This window comes from Anabrus simplex, chromosome 1 (genome assembly GCF_040414725.1).
Source record: "Anabrus simplex isolate iqAnaSimp1 chromosome 1, ASM4041472v1, whole genome shotgun sequence".
Lineage (NCBI taxonomy): Eukaryota > Metazoa > Arthropoda > Insecta > Orthoptera > Tettigoniidae > Anabrus > Anabrus simplex.
The window spans coordinates 72,125,711-72,150,987 of record NC_090265.1 but is presented as its reverse complement, the minus strand read 5'-3'; the positions used below and the strand labels follow the sequence as shown (position 1 = coordinate 72,150,987).

The following is a 25,277-nucleotide window of genomic DNA, read 5'->3' as shown; positions in this document are numbered from 1 at the left end:
AAATACAGCACTGTGCAGGAAAAGGTGAAGTACAAAAAGAGAACAGGTATTCATATCAAGTCATAAATTGAATAAAAATTGATTTATTCTCTGTAGGGATTCTTACCTGATCGTTACAAATGTGAAAACGTTTGTACACACCCACACATTGACTCTGTGGGGTTTCATTTCGAAAGGCGCTCATCGTCGTGTTGTGCGCCGTCACCACAAGCCGCCTTCTTCGCCGCCTCTCCATCCTGCATCACAAGAAATGAAGTGTGTTAGAACTCAAAGACAGTGTTCTTACAGTTTCACATTACAGTATATCATCATTGCCCCTAGGAAAACCCCTAAGTGATATTTCACCTTAGAACTCTGGTCAGAAACATTCGGTCATCTATATCAACGAATTTTCGTTCTAAGTGATGCATGTGCTGTGGGTCAGTATTCCTCCTCTCAACACTGTCACATAGCGGTATTTCAAGGCGCAACGACGATATCTAGAACTTTCTCCGTGGATTTCCTCTGGCACTCAAATATAAACAACATCTACACACAAATACTAATACTTCAGTTGATCTAGTTCAGTGTTTCGTATAGTCGTATTTACCTTTTACAGTATATTTTACCAATTTCAGATGTTGTGATAAAAGTATAATTAAGAATTCAATGACAATCAACGCTATCAATTAAAAATAGGAAACCTTTAATAATCCACAGTTCTAGCCCTTCAGGCAAGCAACTCAATGTTGAAAACATCCTAGGTATATGAGCTACTAATTTTAGGTATATAAAATATAGTAAGAGAATATATTTTTTATTATTCCCAAAAATTACAATCCTTTTCTTAATCATCGTTATCCGGTCGATTAGATTAGCAGTTTTCCTTTTTCTAATACTACGAGCGCAGTTGGAGTGCTTCACAGACTACGATATAAATTCAACCATAAGTTTTTAAAATCTATTTATCAGGCTCTCATTGAAAGTCACCTGACTTATATGATTCATGTTTGGGGATGTTGCAATAAGGAACTCTTTGAGAAAGTTGCCATTTTACAAAAAAGAGCACTAAAAATACTTTTTAATTTACCACCCTTAACACCTAGAGATTATTTGTTTAAGAAATGCAGACTTCTACCACTCCACATTTTACGTAATAGAGCTTCAGCTATGATGGTATATAAAATTAAGCATAAATTGGTTCATACAAACACTATCTGTATTATAAATTCTGACATACACTCATATAACACTCGAGGAGCAAAGAGAGTCCATACCGAATTTGTAAAAACTAGTAAGTATGGTTGTAACTCCTTATGGCACTACTCTGCGAAGGTGTTCAATGCTCTTCCAAAACATATACAACAGGCAACAACAATTTCAAAATTTAAACAAAAAATAAATAATCAATGGACAAAAGAAAATGAGCAGTAAATCTTTCAATTAAGTAAAGTACAGTGGTATTATATATTGTATTTATATTTGTGAGACTGTAATGTATTTAGAAATAAGCTATTATTATATTGTCAATATTTTGTAACTCTGCCAATATTTAATCTTGTATTGCGCCATAAGAGCCTCGGCTCAGGTGCCCTTTCTTGAGTAAATAAATAATAATAAATAAATAATAAAATAATGTGAGTTAATGCAGAGTTTCACTGAAGCCCTTATAACTGCATTCAGTGGATACGTCTTTCAAAAATCATAAAACGCTTGAGGACATGAAATCAAGCAACACATTACAGAAATAATTATGTAAATAAGTTAATTTGGCTACGATTTGAATAAACAGGAAAGCGAATAAAGAAGCTATTTTAGACAGTTTTTACGGAATCACATTTAGGCCAGGAATTATTTGCTAAATTTGTTTGTTTAGTTCGATATAGCTATCCAAGACTCCAAATTTGTAATCTTTCCGGGCGCTTTAGTCCTTCAACTTGCGGCACAACTGAGGAAATTGAGGAAATTTACGCTTTTCATAGTATTGAAACTCCTACTACGTTTTCAGCATTAAAACCTACAACTGACTCTGCGATGTATGAGTAGCGTGCCTACCAGTTACCTGAAGGCACCGCGTTCGATTCCGGGCCAGTTCAGGGATTTCTACCTGGATCTGAGGGCTGCCTCGTGATCCACTCAGCCTGCATGATTACAATTGACCAGATATCTGACGATGAGATAGCGGCCCCTGACTAGAAAGTCAAGAATAACGGCCGAGACACGACCACATGACACCAAATAAACTGCAGGCCTTCGGGATGAGCAGCGTTCGCTTGGTAGGCCAAGACCCTTCAGGGCTGATGTGCCGTGGCTTTTCTTAAACCTACATTCACTTATCCAGAGGAAGTGACAAACATTCATACATTTAGATTAATCCGTCATCCGTGACCTGAGGTTTGAAACACCCAAATGTTGTTTGTTCATGTTGTCCACAATAGACAGCAGAGTATGTTTAACTGGCCTTTTATATTCCTTTTTCAAGAAATCCTCATAAACACAACACAACAATGAACATTACTTCAATTTAATTCCAACAATAACTCCAAGCAGACAAAGTTGTGTAAAGTATGTGAAATCCCCGCAATACAACTCGTGTTACAATATCCAGCCAAGGAAACTTAACAAGGAATGTCATGCAATCTTTGTATGGAGTATGCTGTACATTTGTGAATAATAATAATAATAATAATAATAATAATAACATAATGGCGTATGGCCTCCGGAGAGACCTGGTGCAGGACTTTTTCTAGTAGACGGCCTATTAGGCAACCTGCATATCTGTGAAGATAAGGGCCCTAGCTAGGATGATTTTTAATGTTGAATAGCCTACGCCACACACACACCCAGCAACGAAGCATTGGAATTAACCGATTAAGATTAAAATCCCCGACTCGGCAGGGAATCGAACCCGGGACCCTCTGAACCGAAGGCCAGTACGCTGACCATTCAGCCAACGAGTCGGACAATAATAATAATAATAATAATAATAATAATAATAATAATAATAATAATAATAAGTCAGTTCCGTCGTGTTTTATATTATTATTAATAATAATTACATATCATCAGAAACCACTCGTATGGTTTCGGGTTGGTAGTGCTTGTCATGTATAGATACTTCCCATTAATTTCCTGGAAAGTACTGTACTGCTGTGTATGGCTTTTAAGTTAAAGGAACGTTGAGGACAACAGAAACACTCAGTACCCGAGCTGAGGAAATTAACCGACTATGAAACAAATCGCACAGCGTGGTCCTAAATACAAAATACAGTATAGCCATGGAGCCGGATCATTTTTTGTGAAGTTATTTTCTGTTTATCCTCCTCATGGTTCGCTTCCATTCGACTTAAATACTTCAAGGATTGACTGCAATCAGTCGGTGTTCTAACGCGTCACATTCCATAGTACTGTTTCGGCAGCTACATAGTCTCTTAAAAACTCAGCTCATCGTATCGCATGCTTCTCGCATTTAATTTGTGATCAGACTTTCATTCTTTCTGTTTTCAAGTTGCTTTACGTCACACCGACACAGATAAGAATTATGGCTATGGTGGGATAGCAACAGGCTAGGAGTTGGACAGAAGCGGCCGTGGCCTTAATTAACAATGGAGGGCTGCCTTCATTGGGGTTCGAACCTACTTAATGTTACTTGTTATCAAAATATAATTTCATCTCCTACGTTGATTAAAATAACCGTTTCAAAACCTGGCAGCCAAAGTTGATGGTTTGTTCCAAACCCACCGTCAGCAGTTCTGAATGTGAGATTCGAACTCCTGTATTATCCTTCACTACTGGGCGGAGAACATTTGTCAATGTTCACAACCTCATTGGTGTAATGTAGGAAGAGGCAGAATTTCTCGCAATGGACGGGCAGCGGTAGAGAGAATTCGTCACCCGATGAGCTCAACAGCCGGCGGGAAGAGAGATTGTGAACGGACAGTATATCCGAGGAACACTAGGAGGCTAGTCTGGTGTGGTTATTCGGATAGATAGTATAGATATGTGCACTTATTCTTATTTTACACAAAAGGTTTGGGATATGTCTGCATTCACTCACATTTGTTAATACCGGCTTAGTACAATGACTTGGACTTTCCAGTTGGCCAAACATCTTAAAGTGTGTAAAATTACATGTTGAGTGAAAGTAAAATATACTGTATACCGAGTGATTTGGCTACGTGTTTTGTAGCTGTGAGCTTGCGTTCGGGAAGTGATGGGTTCGAACCCCACTATCGGCAGCCCTGAAGATAGTACAAATATAAATGTTTTCCCATTTTCACACCAGGCAAGTTTTGTGACTATACATTAATTAATGTCACGGATGCTTCCATACCAATCCCAACCATTTACTTAGGACCTGTCTGCGTCGGTGCAACGTAGGGAAAATAGTATTAAGTTCAATTAATTGAATTAAGTCTTTAGAATACTGGTATGAATCTAAATTTAAATTCAGAAGGGATGTGCAAGATTAAATAAATAACGTTAAAAGGAGAACAACCGAGTGAGTTGGCCATGCGGTTAGGGTGGTGTAGCTTTTAGCTTGCATTCGGAAAGTGGTGGATTCGAATCCCACCATCAGCCCTTAAGATGATCCTCCGTGGTTTCCCATTTTAACACCATACAAATGCTGTACCTTAATTAAAGTCACGGTCAGTTACTTCCCAAACCTAGCACTGTTCTACACAACCATCGCAATAACACCTGTCAATGTCGGTGCAACGTAAAAATGAAAAAGAAAAGAGAACGTGAGATTACTGCAAACATCATCTAACATAATCATGTCTTCCTCTTCCAGTACTCATCCTATTTGACTAGAGACGTCTTGTAATACAACTGGCAAAATAAATTACTTACACAGTTACAGTTAACACATTTTTTTGCTAGTTGCTTTACGTCACACCGACACAGATAGGTCTTATGGCGACGATGGGATAGGAAAGGCCTAGAGTGAGAAGGAAGCGGCCGTGGCCTTAATTAAGGCCTGTGTGAAAATGGGAAACCACGGAAAACCATCTTCAGGGCTGCCAACAGTGGGATTCCAACCCACTATCTCCCGGATGCAAGCTCACAGCCACGCGACTCTAACCGCACGGCCAACTCGCCCGGTTTAACACACTTTATTAAAAACTTTACATGAATCAGTTCGAAAAAGCAGCAGTACACAATACAGGTTAGTAGTAGATGTAGTAGTAGTTGTAGTAGTAGTAGTAGTAGTAGTAGTAGTAAAATACAGGAAGTAGCTACATAGAATTCTGTAAAAGAAAGAAAAAGAGATGGCAAGAGGTCATGGCGGATAATGAAGGTATCGATCAAACTCTTGGAATGAAAACAAAAAACAATGGAACACCACGACCCTGGCTTGACCTACGGTCACCTCGGCTGTCTGTCAGCTCGGGCAGATCACGGCGGGAGACTAAAACAATTAGATGATTACAGCGGTCTGCTCGAGCCTAATGTAACGCACGTTGGGGTCACACCAACTGAGATTCAAGTGGTACTTACATACGTTCGTGCTCCACACAGACAGCAATTTGCACACGAACCTGCCAGCTAAAGCAACACATTTATTTGTACCATGTAATTTGCTAACATATTACCATCATTTAGCCAATTCATCAATCGTACAGCGATTTGCATCACCAATACATGTTTTGAAATATTTATTACTACTATACAAAGATATTCGCCTGAAATTTAGCATTTTGAATCCCATAATTTCTGCAACCTGCAAACATGATGTTTATTACTATGCTTATCTGGAGATCCATCTCTTCATTGTTTCTACTTTCAGTAAATTACATGTTTTACATCTCTGATTCCCCACATAAGGATTAATTATTCCAGCGCACACTTTCCTCTTCTTATAACTCTACGGCATTTCGAGTTTGACGCCCACTCTCTTCGTCTAATGTTTTCTTTCTCTCCATCTGTTCATTTCCAGCATCCTGAAGACTTCTTCTGCGGCAAACCTGGCGAAAACGTGATCGTACGCCACGCAACTGTGCGCCTTCATAATGCACCGTGCATAGCACCTAAGGGAAAGGTCATCTCTAGGTGAAGTGTAGCAACATTCTGACGCAGTGACGGATGTTCATTATACAGCCGAAATCGGCTATAACGACACCGCAGTGACCACTAATCAACTGTCGTTATAAGCGATAGTAACAATAACCGATTTTTTAAATTTTTGGTAAAAGTGTAATATTATTAAATTTTAACCTGAGCACTTACATGGTTAATTGACATAATTAAGTTAAAACATAAAACTTACCTATACTTTACACGACAGTGTTAGTGGAGTCGGACTGCGGGGAATATCATTGGCCTTCGCTTGAAGAGTAGGTCCACTGATCGGTGCATTATTTGTTCTTTGTTAGTTAAACCGCCTAAGTAAAGATTCTTTAATAATCTCCGTGCTCACTTCATATGGTCCGCTTGATTTTTAAACAATTTTCTTCGAAAAGGGACTGTATTTTCTCTGTGTCCTTAAAAATTGTAGAAATCGTTCAGTGTGATACACCGAAATTACATTGGTTTCCCATTTGCTAATCGCCATAGGTGTGTGATATTTCTTCAATATTAAACACGTTTCCTTTGCGACATTTTCACAGCGACGCTTGCCTTCACTATGTAACTATTTAAATCTACAATAAAAAGCGTTACATTGTTCTATGATGTTATGGGGGTGTTTTTCGTATCCAAGTTTGGGCTCGCTCACTGAGATGATCTAACATGAACCAGCATGTTTATTTAAACATTCTGGATGATCAGATATTGCTTTTTAGTCTACATCTGAATAATCCGTATGCTATTGATTCCCCGACTTTTAAAGATGGCAACAGCAAAATTCATCGGGCTGGACACATATGTGACTGGTTTTATGAATACTCCCCCATCTTGAGTGACCTGTAAAATCATCTGACTTGATCCCATTGCCAATCTGAGAGACATGTTCAAATAACCGACAACAGCATCCCCACAATTTGGTGGAATCGTGCCATGAAATCCTCAGAGAGTGGCTTAACCTGGATGTGACATACCTGCACAACCTTGTGGACTCACTTACTAAACGAATCCAGGCAATTCTAAAGTCCAGAGACGCAATTAGACGATACTGAATGCTATTGGCTTTACGTCGCACCGACACAGATATGTCTTACGGCGACGATGGGACAGGAAAGGGCTAGGAGTGGGAAGGAAGCGGCCGTGGCCTTAATTAAGGTACAGCCATCTGCCTGGTGGGAAAATCGGAAACCACGGAAAACCATCTTCAGGGCTGCCGACAGTGGGGTTCGAACCTACTATCTCCCGAATACTGGATACTGGCCGCACTTAAGCGACTGCAGCTATCGAGCTTGGTATAATAATGTTATTTGCTTTACGTCTCACTAACTACTTTTACGGTTTTCGGAGACGTCGAGGTGCCGGAATTTTGTCCCGCAGGAGTTCTTTTACGTGCCAGTAAATCTACCGACACGAGGCTGACGTATTTGAGCACCTTCAAATACCGCCGGGCTGAGCCAGGATCGAACCTGCCAAGTTGGGGTCAGTAGGCCAGCGCCTCAGCCGTCTGAGCCACTCAGCCCGGCGATACTAAATGTTGCTTCTCCAGGGATGACTAATTTTTGGTCCGCTGAGCTTATATGTTCATGTATGTGTGCATATATGTATGTGTGTATTTTACCCGACAGGGACAAGAACCAAGGACTAAGGATCATGTGAACGAGCATTTCTTTGTCCGGGAGCGAGTCCGTGGGAACTCGAAGCGTGGAACGCCAAGGGCGAGGCTAGGGCGTATTTCCCCGTAGCAGAGCTAGGGAATCTCTGGAAGAAAATAAGGGAGGGGTTACCCCACCCACAAGTTGTTTTTAAGTCGGAGAGGTAAACCTTTTAGCATCGTAATCTTGGAACCATCTTTAAAACAGCTTGGTCAATATAGTTTTCGATATGAAAGGAATTAACGATTTTAATAATGCTGCACTGTACAAGGATTCGAAAGAACTGTTCGTCGTCTGTGAATTCATGTAGGGTTTGTGACGTCCTTTATGGTGATAATCTCCAGTTAAAATACGGAATGTATGATTATACTACAGTGGAAAGTTCCAGAGGCCATGTGTTAAATGTCTTTACAACCACTTGACAGGTGGAATCACTTTAGTGAGCTGGAAATTGAGGACAGTTGTTTATTCATTACTGTGGATTCTACTTTCAGAATTCGTCCGGGTGATTTTTAACCATATTATGAGATCACTGGTCACCTGATTATCGCACAATTGCGCCTCTAATACACAGAACATTTGGTGTATGGGAACTTTGAGAGAGCGAAACTTCTCAGCTGATACAAGGTGAAGGAATAGTCACCCTTGGGCAGTCTGCGTTTTTATCACGTGAGACACATATGTGCGACCGTTTCGAGCAGCAGTTGCTTTTGTATGCCATTTTTTAAATTTTTAATTATTGTGGTAATACCTTAAATAACTGGTGTATAATAGGAAGTTATATCCGTGGTACATTAGAGTGCGTGTTCGGATGCAGTATGTATGTAGATTAAAGTATTCAACGCGCAGTCACACAGTAAAACATCTTGATTTTCTTGTTCATTATTTAATAAAAATGTTAGAAAAGTCTAAGAAACACAGAGATGTGGGCTATTTCATTTACTCCCGAAGTGATCGTAACAACGACATTATAAAGTGATGGGCATTCCATCACGTTTAATTGATGGTAATTCACGGCCGCTAATTCATCGACGTGCCAATTTGTAACGTAATACTTCTTCGTAATGAATAAGGCAGCTGCCTGCACACATGATTGCACGTTATACGATGGCCGTAATTCAATGTTAGTAGTCCACGCCTTCAATAAAGAGTACTTGATAAACACTGCAATGCCAAGGTGAGGGACGGTGTAGTCGCTGGACCCAGGAGAATTAGCGTCCATAACCCTACATGCCTTGACAAAGGACCGGGACTCCATTCTGGAGGCGCAGGACTTCCAAATATTAGTCTAAATCCGAATTTAAGATGGTTAGAATGTCAAAGATCTAAATATGCAGCGTATTACTTTCAAGGGCAACTCTACTTGACACTGTGTTGGCAAGAGGGGCGTGATAGTTCAGTAGATGGTATACAGTTTACCGATCAAGTAGTTGGGCGATTTGGGTCACGTAGCTCTTAGCTTGCATTCAGGAGATAGTAGGTTACAACCCCACTATTAGCAGCCCTGAAGATGGTTTCCCGTGGTTTCCCATTTTCACACCAGGCAAATATTGGGCCTGTACCTTAAATAAGTCCATGGTCATTTCCTTCACACTCCTAGCCCTTTCCTCTCCTATCGTCGCCGTAAGACCTATCTGTATTGATGCGACGTAAAGCAGATTTTAAAAGAAAAAGCATACAATTTCGGGCTGAGCAGCGGTCGCTTGGTAGGCCAAGGCCCTCCAAGGGCTGTAGTGCCATGGGGTTTGGTTTGGTTTGGTTTATCTTCACAAGCTGTTCGTAGGTCGATTTTCGGACAATGAGTGAGTGTGTGTGTGTGTGTGTGTGTGTGTGTGTGTGTGTGTGTGTGCTTTTTAAAATGAAAACCCACGTCGAAGTGTTTGCATCCCACGTGAAACTGGGATAATATTTCCGAGCAATTTAACTTGGCACTAACACTTACAGAGGAGCTGCCTGGCCGAGGCGGTAAAAGCGTGCTCGGTTCACCCGGAAGGACGTGGATTCGATTCCCCGTCCGGAAGTCGAAAATTTTAATAAACAGCAAAATGCCTTTCCTAATGCCAACCCTTTGTTGAGGGCTGCGTGTTTCTCAGGTGTTTTATCGTGTGATGTGTTGTGTGCTTTGGCAGTAAAGTATTAAGACGAACACAAATACCTAGCTCCAGAGCAAGAGTAATTAAGCAAAGAAGCTTAAAATCTCTGCCCCGGTCGGGAATTAAACCCTGGGTCCTCTAAAACGAAGGCAAATACGTTGACCATAAGTGTACATCTTATTATTATTTAAATAAATCAACATCTTATGAAATAAAATATTGTATAAAATATCTTCCATACAATGGTTTCCAACATTTCAACTTTCACTTAAAATCTCACTGTAGACCCGTAACGTAAATAACTATTACATAATACTTAAAGGAAAACCAAAAAGCAAATAAACATGCATCGTATTTCTTGCGCTACCAGTCAGATGGCTTGCAGATATGGGAAAGCCAACTGGTCAGCTTCCCGACATTCTCACGCGTGTTATTTGGCTTTTATGACTCTGTTCGCTGCCTCTCATATAAGATGGGTCCTCAGCTACTATCATCAGTCCAAGATTTAAATATCTGGATGAGCCTATAATCGAGCCTGAGACATCGGAGTAAGATGCAGGCGCTATACCAGCACACGAAGAAACTGACATATTATTATTATTATTATTATTATTATTATTATTATTATTATTATTATTATTATTATTATTATTTCCCTCTGTAGGGGGAAGGGGCTGAATACACCCACGCTATCTGCTGCCTGTACTAAGAGACGACCTAAAGGGACCCCATGAGATCTAAACTTGGGAGTGCGGTTTGGCGAAAAAGGGGTCCATAGCTGTGTCTGGCATTGCTTCCAATTATGCAATTCTCCTCGCTTCCATCTTTCTTGTCGGACCTCCCTTGGTAAACTCATGTTTTCTTTCGACCCCGACGGTATGAGATTTACGAGGTCTAGGGAGTCTTCATTTTCGCTACCTTCGTGGCCCTTCTCTTTTTTCCGATATCTTCATTCTTCGAAGAATCTGACCTCTTCCTTTCTTCCCTTCTGATTAGTGTTAATAGAGAATGGTTGCCCAGGTGTACTTCTGCATAAAAAATAATCACCACCACATTATTATTATTATTATTATTATTATTATTATTATTATTATTATTATTATTATTATTATTATTATTATTATTATTATTTCATCGTCTACCCTCAATGGACAAAAATGCTCCTTGTTCAAGACGTACTGTTCTCTCTCTATATACACAATTTCTACACCAGTTACCCTGATCTCTTATAGACATTAGTAAGAGACAATATTGGCAGTTATACTAGGATGGAAGTACCGGTCCCTTTCACAATGCAACCCAGCAGTTCCCATATGAACAGCAACTTGTCATCGCTGGTAGCCTTCAATGTTCTGGAATACATAGAGCCACTTAGACAATATTTTTTGTTTAGGTTGCTTAGTAATTCGAGTCACTTGCTACTTCGTAGTCTGTTGAATTCTGTTTTCTGTTGCATATACCAGGTTTTCCAGTCGCATAATGTAACGAATTCCAAGTAGTATTAGTAATTTTAGATATATGACCCTCGAACTTATTCACAAACAAACAAGCTAAACTTTGAATGATGCATTAACCATTCATTGTTTTCTGCGAAGCCCATTTGTATGAGGCAAGTTTGGCTGTATTGAGGCACGCTGGCACGTAACAGACGTGTGGCAGGACGTGTGCCAACCACAGCTCCCGACACGCGACTACACGCAGTCTTTCGGGAATAGGAGATTAGAATGAAGCGGGGATCACGAATAACAAATTTTGGAATACATATACAGATATTCTCCAGATTAACTTGATTCGTGATCAGTAAATGATCCAAAGGAAAGCACAGCGTTGTGTTCTGGGTGATTTCCGACAAAAGAGCAGTTTTACGAAAATGTTGCAAACGATGGGCTTGGAAGGCACTTGAGTAAAGAGAGGAATAGCTCGACTAAGCGGTATGTACCGAGCTGTCGTTTGAGAGATGGCCTGGAGTGACTTTAGAATAGAGTTTGAATAGAAGCTTGAGTAGTGTTTTTAAAAGTAGGAAATATAACAGGAGTTAGGCTTCAAGATGACAAACTGGGGCAAATATTGTTTTATAAGAAGAATTACGGATAGGAAAAATTGATCAAGGAGCGTGTTTGATAAATTTCCAACATTTTGTGAACCGCTTAAGAAAATCTAGGTAAACAACTGAAGAGAATGTGCCAACTAAGCGACAGAAATTCAGATCAATGGGGATTGATTGATTGATTGATTGATTGATTGATTGATTGATTGATTGATTGATTGATTGATTGATTGATTGATTGATTGATTGATTGATTGATTGATTGATTGATTGATTGATTGATTGATTGATTGATTGATTGATTGATTGATTGATTGATTGATTGATTGATTGATTGATTGAAACAAGGCTAGGGTCAGCTCAGGTCCTCGTGGTTGAACTACATTTTTACGTCGCATCGACACATCCCACTAACTACTCTTTTACGGATTTCGGAGACGCCGAGGTGCCGGAATTTTGTCCCGCAGGAGTTCTTTACGTGCCAGTTAATCTACCGACACGAGAAAGATGTATTTGAGCACCTTCAAATACCACCGGACTGAGCCAGGATCGAACCTGCCAAGTTGGATTCAGAAGGCCAGCGCCTCAACCGTCTGAGCCACTCAAGCCGACACAGATATGTCTTATGGCAACGATGGGATGGGAAAGGCTTAGGAACGAGAAGGAAGCGGCCGTGGCCTTAATTAAGGTACAGCCCCAGCATTTGCCTGATGTGAAAATGGGAAATCAACGGAAAACCATCTTCAGCGCTGCCGACATTGGGGTTCGAACCCGCTATTTCCCGGATGCAAGCTCACAGCTGCGCACCCCTAACCGCACGGCCATCTCGCCCGGTACACACAGAATTAATAGTACTCTTAGAATCAGAATGTAGAAAATACGCATCACTTTACCAATTCTTGGCTTAAAGGATCATGTAAAGGACAGGCTCTATTTCACTAGTGGCACGAGAAATAAATTTTTGGGAAGACTGTGTCTGTTCCTATCAAAGCTCTCTGGATCATGCCAGAAACAAAATGATACCGACTTTCTCCAGTTCCTTGGCTGAATGGTCACCATATTGGCTTCCTGTTCACAGATCCCCGAGTTCGTTCCTGGCCGAATCGGGGATTTTAATCTTAAAAGAATTCATTCTCTTGGCCCAAGAACTGAATGTTTGGACTGTCTACAACATTCTTGAAAAATCATACATTATTCAAAAACTCTATCTTCCACCACAATAACACGAGGTTTCCAGTAACTGGCAGATGCCTCCCACCTTCGTCGAAGGGTCTGCACCAGCAGATAGCAATGACAGACGAAATTATTATTGTTATTATTCCTATATGACTTTGTGACCTCTGTGATAAATTTTGTGCGAGAGGTTTGCTGTTTCTATTTTCTTCTTTTCCTGCTTTTCCAACACTTGTGGTGCTGCCGGTGCGAATTGTGTCGGACACATGGATTTGACCCTGTTTTACTCCGGGGTGCACTCTCTGACGCCAACTCTATGTAGACGGATGTAATTAGAATAGGCTCTCCTTCCCTGAAAAATCATGCACCACAGACAACACTTCATTAAGGTCACGGCCGCTACCTTCCTACTCCTGCGTCGCTGCGGTGTTAAACCACTAGCAAACAGATGTACGAAAATTGCTCCGTTACAGGGAACAGGATAGAATCGTGGATATGCTTTTGCGTTAATAATGGGAGTGTTGGCGTGTGGCCGTGTGGCCTCCGAAGAGGCCGGTTGCAGATCCTTCGAGTTGGCGCCGTACAGGCGACCTGCGCGTCTATGAGAATGGGGCCCTACCTGTGATGAATTCTAATGCTGAAGACGGCACACACAACCAGCCCCCGAGTCATTAGAATTAACCAATGAATGTTAAAATCCGCGACTCGGCCGGGAATCGAACCGGGGACCCTCTGCACCAAAGGCCAGCCGGTCAGTTTTTGCGTTTAGACAACGAGAGAGCGATTACAGATTCTCCAGCTATTCCCTTTTTAGTAGGCTCTTGCAAAATGCAGGAGGTACAGATCCTTCCACTCCACTCACAGGGGATGATAAAGAATTCCGATAAATTGAAGGAAATAAAGAAATACGTAGCAGCATAATTTAGGCTATGTCCGGCAATATGACAACTGGTCCAGCGCACAACACTACCATGCCATGTCACTAGATAGCCCCACCTTTCGAGATCTACGGCCAACAAAATGGTCACTGATTTAGCAAACGATTTTATGATCATACTAGCTAATGTGCCCGTGCTTCGCTACGGAATTCGACATTGTATACAGAATTCTCTTAGCGTTACCCTAGAAACGCGACAGGGAAGTCACCGAACGCCTGTTTTTTTAATGTGAAAACTAGGACCTCTTGCCTACCATCAGTCACTATCAAGTTGAGGAGTTTTCATTATAATGGCAGATCCTACTTTCCACTTGCCTCTTTACTTCCTCAGAAAGACTGTCTTAGTTGTTTTCTCAACTGAAATCAACATAGGCCATTACATTGACGCCAGTAGGAATGTCGCGATTAAAAGCAAGGCTATCATACGAAATACTCGATCAAATGAAAAAAACAGACATTTTCTCACTTTTAACGAACAGTACTGCGCTGCCGATCTAACAGTCCAAAGTTCCAGAGCTGGAATGACCACGCCGCAGACAGCTGTGAGCCGTGAACACTCTTCTGCTATTATTCCGTTCAGTGTAAACGCTGTTCATTCCAATCAGCGCCTGAGGGTACGGATCGAACAACACGAACACGACGATGAACCAGTGTGTTACATGAACCGGAGGAATAGCATGCTAAAGATGGAAGTTATGTAACTCCCCAGCTATTTCCCGCCAAAATTCAGGCAGGCTGTTATACTCGGTACGCAGCAGTAATCCCATCTATTCGAGATGAGTGACAGCATAAGAGACAAAGAATATCACAAAAATCAATAGTCGATGTAATGTTATTGTTGATCAATTTTATGAGCTTTTGATGGCCTTCACATTTAGTTTTCTTCCGACTCTGAAATACTATGCGTATCGTAGTCTGTACGGTAAAACTGAATAAAACATAAATGATCGGAAACTGTTTTCTGTATAACTTTTGTTAGGTAGTATTTTTCTATAGGACCAATAACATAGGAATTTAAAAATTAATCTTAGGCGCCTTCCCCTAAACTAACATTTCATTCAAGGTGAAAAAAAATGTTTGTAGCTTAGACTGTATTTTCTTATTCACCGACTGTACATACTGACTTTCATTAAATTCTGATCACCCATTTTCTCGTGGCTCGGCGTTGATATGGACTTAGCAACAAAAATACAAATTCATAAATATCTGTGTTATCATAGCTGGTACGGTAAAAATGTAGAAGACATTAATGATCGGAAATTTAAATCTTTATCACTTTAGTTATATAGTATTTATCGATATTTGAGAATAAATTTTTAGGCCGTCGCATAAACCACCATTTTATTCAGCGTGAGTAAAATGATTTATAGCCTAGATTGTAGTGGCTTATTCCCCGACTTTACATACCGATTTCCATTAAATTATCTTCAGCCGTTTTCTCGTAATGCGCGCACAGACAGACAGACAGACAGACAGACAGACAGACAGACAGACAGACAGACAGACAGACAGACAGACAGACAGACAGACAGACAGACAGACAGACAGACAGACAGACAGACAGATAGATAGACAGAAATTACGTTACGGAAAATGTAAAAAGTATATGTCCTTGTTGCTGGATATGAGCAATATGGAAATACCATTCTTTTCTAAATTCTGAGCAATGAACTGAAAAAAACTCTTTTACATATTCTATACACTATATTCTCAATATACGTATTATTGAAGAATTGTGCTGCGTTCTGTGACGTCATCGTATGAAGGGGCTTTGCTGTGACCTAGATGAAACACCAGTCAAAGACAGCGGAAAATCGTTTAACACGGTGCCATATTTACCCTGCTGCATATTGAAGATGGAGCAAGGAGATCACAACCATGGTTCAATAAAGACTGTTACAATGAACGGAGAAAGACCCCTCCTGGCACTACATCGAAAGAAGAACACATCGAACCAGAGTCACCTGGCCCAATACGCCGAACAAAGAAGAAAATAAAAATCACTAATCAAGAAAACAAGAACGGAGTACATTGAGGAAGACGCTAGGAGACGTGCTACAAACGCCCAAAATGACCCATTCCTAGTGCTTAGGAAACCAAAAACTTCAGTAACAAATAATCTCAATGGAGTCATGGGAAAACCATTTCAAAAGCATTCTCAACTCCAACACCGATCAACAGCTTTTGAATTAACTCCAGTAACAATGACAGGAAATCACATCCCCATAACGAGACAGGAAATATATAACACAATAACAGCAGCAAAAAATTGAAAGGCCCCCGGCCCAGACAGCATCTGCACAGAACACCTGAAAGAATCTCTACCTGTCATGCTAGACTACTGGGTAGAACTATTCAACACATGCATGCACACTGGGGAAATTCCAGAGCAATGGAGACTGTCAACAATCAAAATGATGTTTAAGAAAGGAGAAACTGACAATCCTGTTTCATATCGAGGTATAGCCCTCGAAAATACATCATTCAAAATCTTCACGAAAATCTTAACAATCAGGCTTGCAGATGAAATAGACTCCCAGATACCAGAAAATCAATTCGGCTTCCGAAAGGGAAGAAGTACACTACATGCCGTAAAATACCTAATAGAACAAGTCCAAGATACATTGAGGCATCCAGGAAAGAAATATTTTGTAGTCTTCGTAGACTAGCGTAAGGCTTTTGACCTTGTTGATAGAGCAACACTCGTCCGGAAACTCAGTTACCTAATAGGGGCTACACATCCGATAGCAATCATAATCTCGAATATCCTCAAGTATAACTATGTCCAAATATCAGACAACATAACCCTATCCAAGAACGTAACCCAAACAAACGGAGTCCCACAAGGTGACCCAATCAGCCCAATTTTATTCAACATCATGACAGCAGACATCACAGAAATAATCACAGATACCTCAGCATTGCGTATACTTTACGCAGATGATATGGCAATAGGCTCAGAAAACATAGAAGAGTTCCAAGAGGTCCTCAATAGGCTCACATCATGGGCAGAAAGAAACGGTTTGCAAATAAACCATAATAAAACTAAACAAATGACCTTTAGGAAAGGAGGAAAACATGCACCTAAAAATACAATAACCATGCACAACAAACCTCTAGAAGTAGTGCCGAAATTCAAGTACCTTGGAGTCACCCTCCAAACTACTCTGACATCCTACAATATCCACGTCAAAGAAAGAGCAGCCGCAGCAATAAAAGCCATCTACAACATTCAACAACCTCAACAAATATCATTGGGTACAGCAATGTTACTGTTCAGGACAGCCTTATCACCAATAGCAACCTATGGGATTAACATCATCTGGGAAAAACTCACAATCAGCGATCTGATGACAATAGAAAAAGTCAAGGCCCGATATCTCAAGAGAATTCTAGGCATTGGGAAGTCAGCCCCTTCAAGGTTAACATATGTTCTAACCAAAGAGGACTACTTCATTGACGATATCAAAACACAGTTTTGTCTACCAAACACGAAGCCCTACGAGAATGCACGCCAAACTTTAAATGAGAAACGAAATACTATTTGGTCCGACTTCTATTCCACGGACGCCATAATGACGGAAGAGTGAAAGCAAGCAAATTACGAGCTACGGCACGTAATTACACGTTACGCCACTCATGGATTTCACCACAGATTCTGCCAAACAAAAAATTTCCACCAGCCGAACGAAGACTGTATATGTAACCTGTGCAACGACCGTTGTGAAAGATACCATGCACAAAACTGCAAAATGAGGACAACTTCAATAATAAGAATGGTATTAGCATAGTTGACCATCTGTACAAAAACTGTTTTTACACATTGTGCGCTTTTCATTTAATAATAATAATATTGAAGGTGGAGTTCTGACACACGGTAGCGAAGACTTAATACAGAGAGGTGAAGAGCACTGGTTGCCACGTTACGAGAGTATCGGTTTTCTGTTCACGCAAAATTGTCTACGCTAAATTGATGACGCTAATCGAAGACCTCCCCGGAATAAGGATGTAACTAATAAATCAGTAACTTTTCAGGAAAGAAGAATATTTTTGGCTTTATTTCATGGTATGCACTACTTGACTAATTGTATATGAAAATGTAAGAATGAGTTAATCTATTAATAATATTTTATTGTTACATCTTAAGGTTTTTAAAAATAATTCATGAATTGGAAGTGATATAATAAAAAATTATCTGCAAGTATATTTTACGTTTGTAAATAACAGACGAGAAAAATTGTACGTCCACTTGGAACACAAATGGTAGGAAATAATATTAGTTTAATAATAAAAGGAATAACACTCCTGGCATCCAGTGTATAGGAAGCTATCCATCAACCAGTCTCTCTTGACCATACAGCAGCTAAATTAGTGCTGAAGATCGCCATTAGCAGAACACAGTTTATCACCAATATTAGAGATGCACCCAAATCAATCCCACTGGGGGACAAAGGTGTACAAAGGACCAATTCCTTCAAATATTTAGGAGAATGGATAACTCCAAATATGAATGAAGATCAGTCCATGAACAGCAGATGCACCAAATTGGAAAGCGCCTACCGCCTATGTAAGAGAATGTACAAATCCAAATCCCAATCCCTTAACCTCAAAATCGGGTATTAGAGTATTGTAGTGAGAACGTCAGTACTATATGCCTCAGAATGCTTAAACATGGTAAGAAAAGGGTAACTCAGAAAACTGTAGCTGAAGGAGAGGAATATCCTGAGAAAAATCATCATCATCATCATCATATTATAAAGGCTGGAGCCACAGTTGTCTATCTTGAGCCAGTCTTTTCAACTCAGCGTAGGTCTTGCACTTCATCCTCTGAAGCAGGTTCCTGAAGTAAGACACTCTGGGTCGTCCTCTTCCAGCAATTCTCCCTTCAATGATATGACAAAGGAACTCCTCATGCCGCAAAATGCGACCAACACATTTTATTTCCGTTTTTCAATGTCAGTTATCAGACTCCGTTCTTTTCCTATCTGCCTAAGGACTTCGGTATTGCTCTTCATTTCGGTCCAACTTACCCTCAGCATTCTTCTCCAGATCCACATTCCAACTGCCTCTAGTTTCTTTTTCTTTTCTTGCATTCCTAATGTTCAGCTTTCGCACCATACATAAGCACACTCCATACAAAGGTTTTTGCAAAGACCTTCCGAGTTTGAATATCTATATGTTTGTTGGCTAGCAGATGCTTTTTATCTCGGAATGCTCTCTTTGCCATTCCTACCCCCTTCATGACATTTGATAAGCTGCGTTTACCACTGGTGATCAGGGTTCCTAGGTAGCAAAACTGTTTCACTTGATCTATTTTATCAGGGCCAATTTTGAAGTGTGCTATAGGTGTTTTCTTGTCTTTACATATTGTCATGGTTTTTGTATTCCTTGTATTAATTTTGAGGTTCCATTTGCCTAAAGTTTCTGCTAATATGTTGATCATTCTCTGCATACTTTTACCTGTTTCTGTTAGTACGGGAATATCATCAGCAAATCTTATACAGAAGGCAAGTACAGGATCAGGCACAACAATGAACTGTACCAACAATTAGAGAGCATTGCAACATCTATGAGGAAGAGACGGTTGAACTTGCATGGTCATGTCATGAGAATGTGCAATCAGAGGGTCACCTCCAGAATCACCCACACCATCTCTAGAGGGAAACGACTACTGCGAAGTGGACAAGACTTGTCAGAAAAGACCTTAAACAATTGGACATCACTCCCAGTGAAATCTACAACATAACAGGAATAGGTACAGTACGTTGATCAGAACATCAAACTCTTTCCAATCACTAACAGAAGAAACAATGCGTCCGGGAGAAGGTGTGAAATGGACTCAGGAGCGGTAAGACGTTCACAATGCAAGAATGGAGTACTGGTCTAAGAAGAAATCTGCTAGAGATAAGATCCGCATGGTCTGTAGCAGGCCCAAATCAAACAAAAAACAATAACAAAAAATGTCAAGGGTATATTTTAAAATATAGAATAATAATAATAATAATAATAATAATAATAATAATAATAATAATAATAATAATAATAATAATAATAATAATAATAATAATTTGGCTTTACGTCCCACTTACTACTTTTGACATTTTCGGAATTTAGGTGCCGAAATTTAGTCTCTCAGGAGTTCATTTACGTGCCAGTAAATTTACCGATACTAGGCTGATGTATTTGAGCACCTGCAATCAGCACCGTACTGAACCAGAATCGAACCCGCCAAGTTTTCAAAATATAGATATGATTTCGTCTATGGCCTTTATTTAAATGATCTATTACACCTGATGATGAACTAACACAAGCACTGTCCATCATCTTGACTGGTATTCGATCTTTATATCATGAAGAACGAAGTTCTTCCGACTCTAGACCAGCGAAGTGCAAATGTAAGACATGAGATGATACACCCTATTTCCACTGAAATGTTAGTTTTTCAAAAAAAAGTTTTGGTTACATCCTTATTCTGGGGAGGTCTTCAATTTCAGATAGGCCCCCAGTCCAAAAACACATCCATGTTTAAAAAATGGTATAATTCGTTTATAATGTTTACGTACGGGACGTCAAAGGTGATGAAAATAAATTAGTTTCATGCTCATAAATTGATTCATCCTTTGTAACGTGTCACCGTCATGACAGTTTCGAGTATGCGGGCACGTTGCCGGGTCAAGGTATCGTCAGGTCACCAAACTCCTCCATCATAAATATTCAACTGATTATGCGGTGAGATGACAATAAAATCATACAATGTCATTCCTCAGAAATATCCCATGTCACCAAGCCTTCTAGCGGTGGTCATTAACACTATTGTTACCTCTAGCGGCCGGCGCGAAACACTGATAGATGTAAACTTGCTGGGCGGGCCATCAACAACACAGCTTTGGACTTCTGTTTGGGTATAAAGATGAATAGTTCTGATTGGCTGAGTTAGAAACGCGACATCTAAATCTGTTACTTTCCCAAGCACAAGTTCACGATGACTTGCGTAATGGACGTTAAGTTTTGACAAGTTGAAGAATTGTCGCTATTTATAATCCACTAACGTTACAAAGCTGACAATATACTATGGATATCCGAAGTATCAATCAGCGTGTATTTTTATTTAAATTCTCACATGAAGTTTGAGGGGACAATATGTGGGTGGGCAGGGTTTTGGAAGGAATGACTGGATGAGCTACGTCCCGTTACTTGTCCATAGGCCTTGAAGGCAGTTCTACATATTCTTTTGTTTATCACTTAAGGGACTAGGATCTTTCAATCATCAGAACTGTGCAATTTCCGCATGTGTGAAATATAATCATCCATATACGTTGAAAACTAGAGATTTACTTATATGTATTATATATATATATATTGCACCCTAATTGCCGTTTCCGTGGGTACAATATATACTTTTTTATTATCTTTTTACAATTTGCTTTACTTCGCACTGATACAGATAGGTTTTATGGCAACGATAGGATAGGAAATGGCACGGAGTTTGGAGGAAGCCGCCATAACCTTAATTAGGCTGAAGACCCAGCATTTACCTTGTGTGAGAAAGCGAAACCATCGAAAATCACCTTGAGAGCTGCAGGCAGTGGGGTTCGAACCAATTATTTCCCGAATGAAAGCTCACAGCTGAGCGACCCTAACCACACGACCTAGCTGCCTCTGTAGATCAGTGGTAGAGTGTCGGCCTCAGAATCCCCAGATAGCGGGTTCAAACCCGGCAGAGGTAGTCGGATGATTGAAGGGTGAAAAAATGTCCATTCGACATTCAATATCGTATGATGTCGGCATGTAAAAATCTCTGGTGGCACGTTTGGGGATTACCCGACAAATTTAATTAAATCTCAGCCACAGACACCGAAGAGAGATTCAGTACTCTGTCTGCCATCTAGTAGGTCTAGAGTATAAACGGAACGTCGAAATTGACGAGCAGAGAGCCAGATGGCGTCAAATTGAAATGTCTGCACAAGGGAGCTGAGGCCATACGAAGAAGGTGCGGGGGTGAACGGGTCTCAAACTACGAAATTAAAGTTAAGGTAAAATTTAACAAGGTTATATTTTCTTTTCAAAATCAAGAATAAGGAATAACAATTGAACAGGTACTCAGTAGCCGAAACACAATTCGAAAATGTACAATGACAGAGTTACAGGATTTGGGCTCCGAGAGCCAGACACACAATTCTTGAGCAATTAGCCCAACTTTACGATATACAGAATTCAACAAAGGGGCAGAAGACCCCAATCATGCCCAGGAGCACTTGCTCCTAATTACACAGTAAAGCCTCCTCGAGGCGCGCAGAAAACACAACTTTTATTTTGGAAAGAGCAACCAGCTCTCAAAGTTCTAGCCTATCAAAGGCCACACCAAATTCCACCTTCAAGCTGTCCTCCAAGGACATAGACACAAGGGTACTAATACCCAACCTACTGAGGCCTATTAAGTGAGAAAAGGTTAATTACATGGCCTCTAAAATACCAATTTGAGAGGAGGCGTTCTTGCACTCCTAATACATTTTGTTTAAAACCTAATCTGGCTCTAGGCCGCTAATGCAAGGGCTAATCCCATACTAAAGAGGTGACTTATAGAAAGAACAATTTACATTACGTTAGGGAAGAAAAGGTTGTGAAAATAAGTTCACCTCAATGCAATATGAGTGGGAGCTCGAGAGGGTTAAGCACTCTCTATCCCAATTTGTAATTTAAAAGAGAGAATAGATACCAAGTGTTTTTACATTTTAAGGGAAGTTACATGGTAAAAGGCTTCGGATCTGCCCCGAGAGTTAAACTGCTGAGCTAGCAAGAAAAGAAGTTATTAAACGGCCATTACCTTGTGGATGAACTGCTGCCCGAAGAAAGAGGCGCTTCCCGCCCCCTGCTACGTACTTTACACACTGAAAGATGTTACTCAAGTGGCGCAGAGACCCTAAAATCAGCAGTTTATATACTCTCGCGGAAAGTTCGAGGCGTTTCAGGAATGAGAACACCCTCCCACAAGAATTTTATTGGTTAACCAAGAAAACCCCTACACAAGATGAAGAAGAAACACATTATTGGTGGAAAATTAATTCGAGAAATTCGGGATTGGCTAAATTCAAAACAAGGGGAAAGAAAGGGTTAATATTGCCAACTTAAACCATGACTGCAAGAAATTTAACAAAGAACAAACTTATGAATTCAAATTTTCTCCAAAAACGTAGTTCTTTCACTTCGCACCAGGGTGCACAAGTGTAGTTCTTCAGTAGTGTCCTCTAGAAGAGAATGTTCACACTTCTTACTACAGGCAGAACAAAACTACGTCGAAAACGACCCAGTTCAGAAACTTCAAAATTTCCAAGTAGTGACATCTTCTGAGAAACTTGAAAATTAACACAGTAGATAAAGTTCAGACTTCCTCCAGCAGAGGAGTTTCAACTGGCGCAAAGTTTGAATTAGCGGCGTGGAGGTGTACCGCCCGGTACAATTATTATTATTATTATTATTATTATTATTATTATTATTATTATTATTATTATTATTATTATTATTATTATTACCACACGACCAACTCTCTCGGTAAAACTAGAGATAGACCTGGGAAGAAGGCGGCTAGAGACATGTTCCAGTGAGTAAAATATGTAACTAGTTAATAATTGCGGGATATCTTTCGCTTTTTCAAATCTCGGAAGAAGTCATACAGGACTACAGGACTTCCATTACGGGCCAGTAATTTTCTTCTCTCTTTCTTTCTTTCTTTCTTAATCTGTTTACCCTCCAGATGTGGTTTATCCCTCGGACGTTTTGAGGGATCCCAACTGTGGATCCCCAGGGGCAGTGTCCTGGTTCGGGGATACAACTCGAGAGGAGGGCCAGTACTTCGCCCAGGCGCCTCACTTGCTAAGCTGAACAGGGGCCTTGTGGTGGGGATGGGAAGACTGGAAGGGATAGGCAAGGGAGAGGGAAGGAAACGGGCGTGGCTTTAAGTTAGGTACCATCCCGGCATTTGCCTGGAGGAGAAGTGGGAAACCACGGAAAACCACTTAGAAGATGGCTGAGTTGGGAATCGAACCTACCTCTACTCGGTTGATTTCCGAGGCTGAGTGGACACCGTTCCAGCCCTCGTACTGCATTTCAAATTTCGTAGCAGAGCCGGGAATCGAACCCGCGCCACAGGGGGTGGCAGTTAATTACGCTAACCACTACACCACAGAGGCGGACGTAATTTTCTTTCTTGCTGTTTTTTTAGGTTACGTCGCACTGGCACAGACGGGTATTTTGTCCCGCAGGAGTTCCTTTACGTAAAAGTAAGTCTACCGACACAAGTCTGCCGTACATCAGCTTCTTCAACTACCACTGAATTGAGATAAGAGAGTTAAATTTCAGGTCGAATAAACCACGCTAAGATTGCGTTGATACAGGGCGTAACATTTTCACCCCAACAAGTAGGCCTATATGCAAGCAATTCAGATAATATATGTAATACCGAGTGGGTTGGGCGTGCGGATGGGGGCACGCAGTTGTGAGCCTCCACTGGGGAGATAGTGGGTTCGAGCCCCACTGTTGGCAGCCCCGAAGGTATTTTCTCGTCGTTTCCCATTTTCACAGCATGAAAATGCTAGGGCTGTTCCTTAATTGTGGCCTCAGCCGCTCTCTTCCCACTCCTAGCCCTTTCCTATCTTTTCGTCGCCAGAAAACCTATCTGTGTCATTGCGACGTAAAACAAATTGTATTTTTTTTAAATACATGTTAATAAAACTTTGAATGGAGCGTGCTATAATTTAGAACCGAGACCTGCACACTCGATGAAGCAGAGAGGAGAAAGAAGGATTGCAACCATTGAAATGTGGTGTTATCGGAGGGTGTTGAGAATTTCCTGGGTAGACAAAGTGACGAAGGACGAGGTGCATTGGACGTTTGAATTGGCGAAGCAGACCTTGAGGAACGTAATTTTTCAGAGAGGGAATGCATGCACGTTCTAAGGCCTCGCGTCAATCCAGACAGTTGTACTCAAGTCGTAATTCAACAACAAGACAACGCAATACACAAAAAAAGACTTTGAGCGAATTCGTTTTTAAACTGTCGCTAAAAAATAAAAGAAATCGGGGGAACTTGCACGAAATACTGACAAACGTCGAATTATTATATATTTTTATTCCTATGGAGTTTTCACTACGTCAAGGCTTAAATTTGGATAGTATACTGTTCGTGTAATTATCACCTCATTAGTAAACCTGAGAAAGGATTTTGAGGCATGACACACAGCGTTTAAGAAAGCATTAACTAAATGTTAACAGTTTGTCACATTAAACTTGACGACCTTGCGAGGTGATGGCTGTGTAAAGACGGATGATTAACTG

At 40.5% G+C, this 25,277-nt stretch overlaps 1 protein-coding gene across 1 annotated transcript in view; it reads right to left on the bottom strand.

The window, feature by feature from the left end:
• LOC136885438 (papilin-like) overlaps positions 1-25,277 on the bottom strand; it is a 278,513-nt gene that overhangs the window by 25,221 nt on the left and 228,015 nt on the right. Inside the window, exon 5 of the mRNA XM_068229110.1 lies at positions 107-236. Within this exon, the coding sequence (XP_068085211.1) occupies positions 107-236 (130 nt within the window). The remainder of the gene's footprint in view (positions 1-106; positions 237-25,277) is intronic.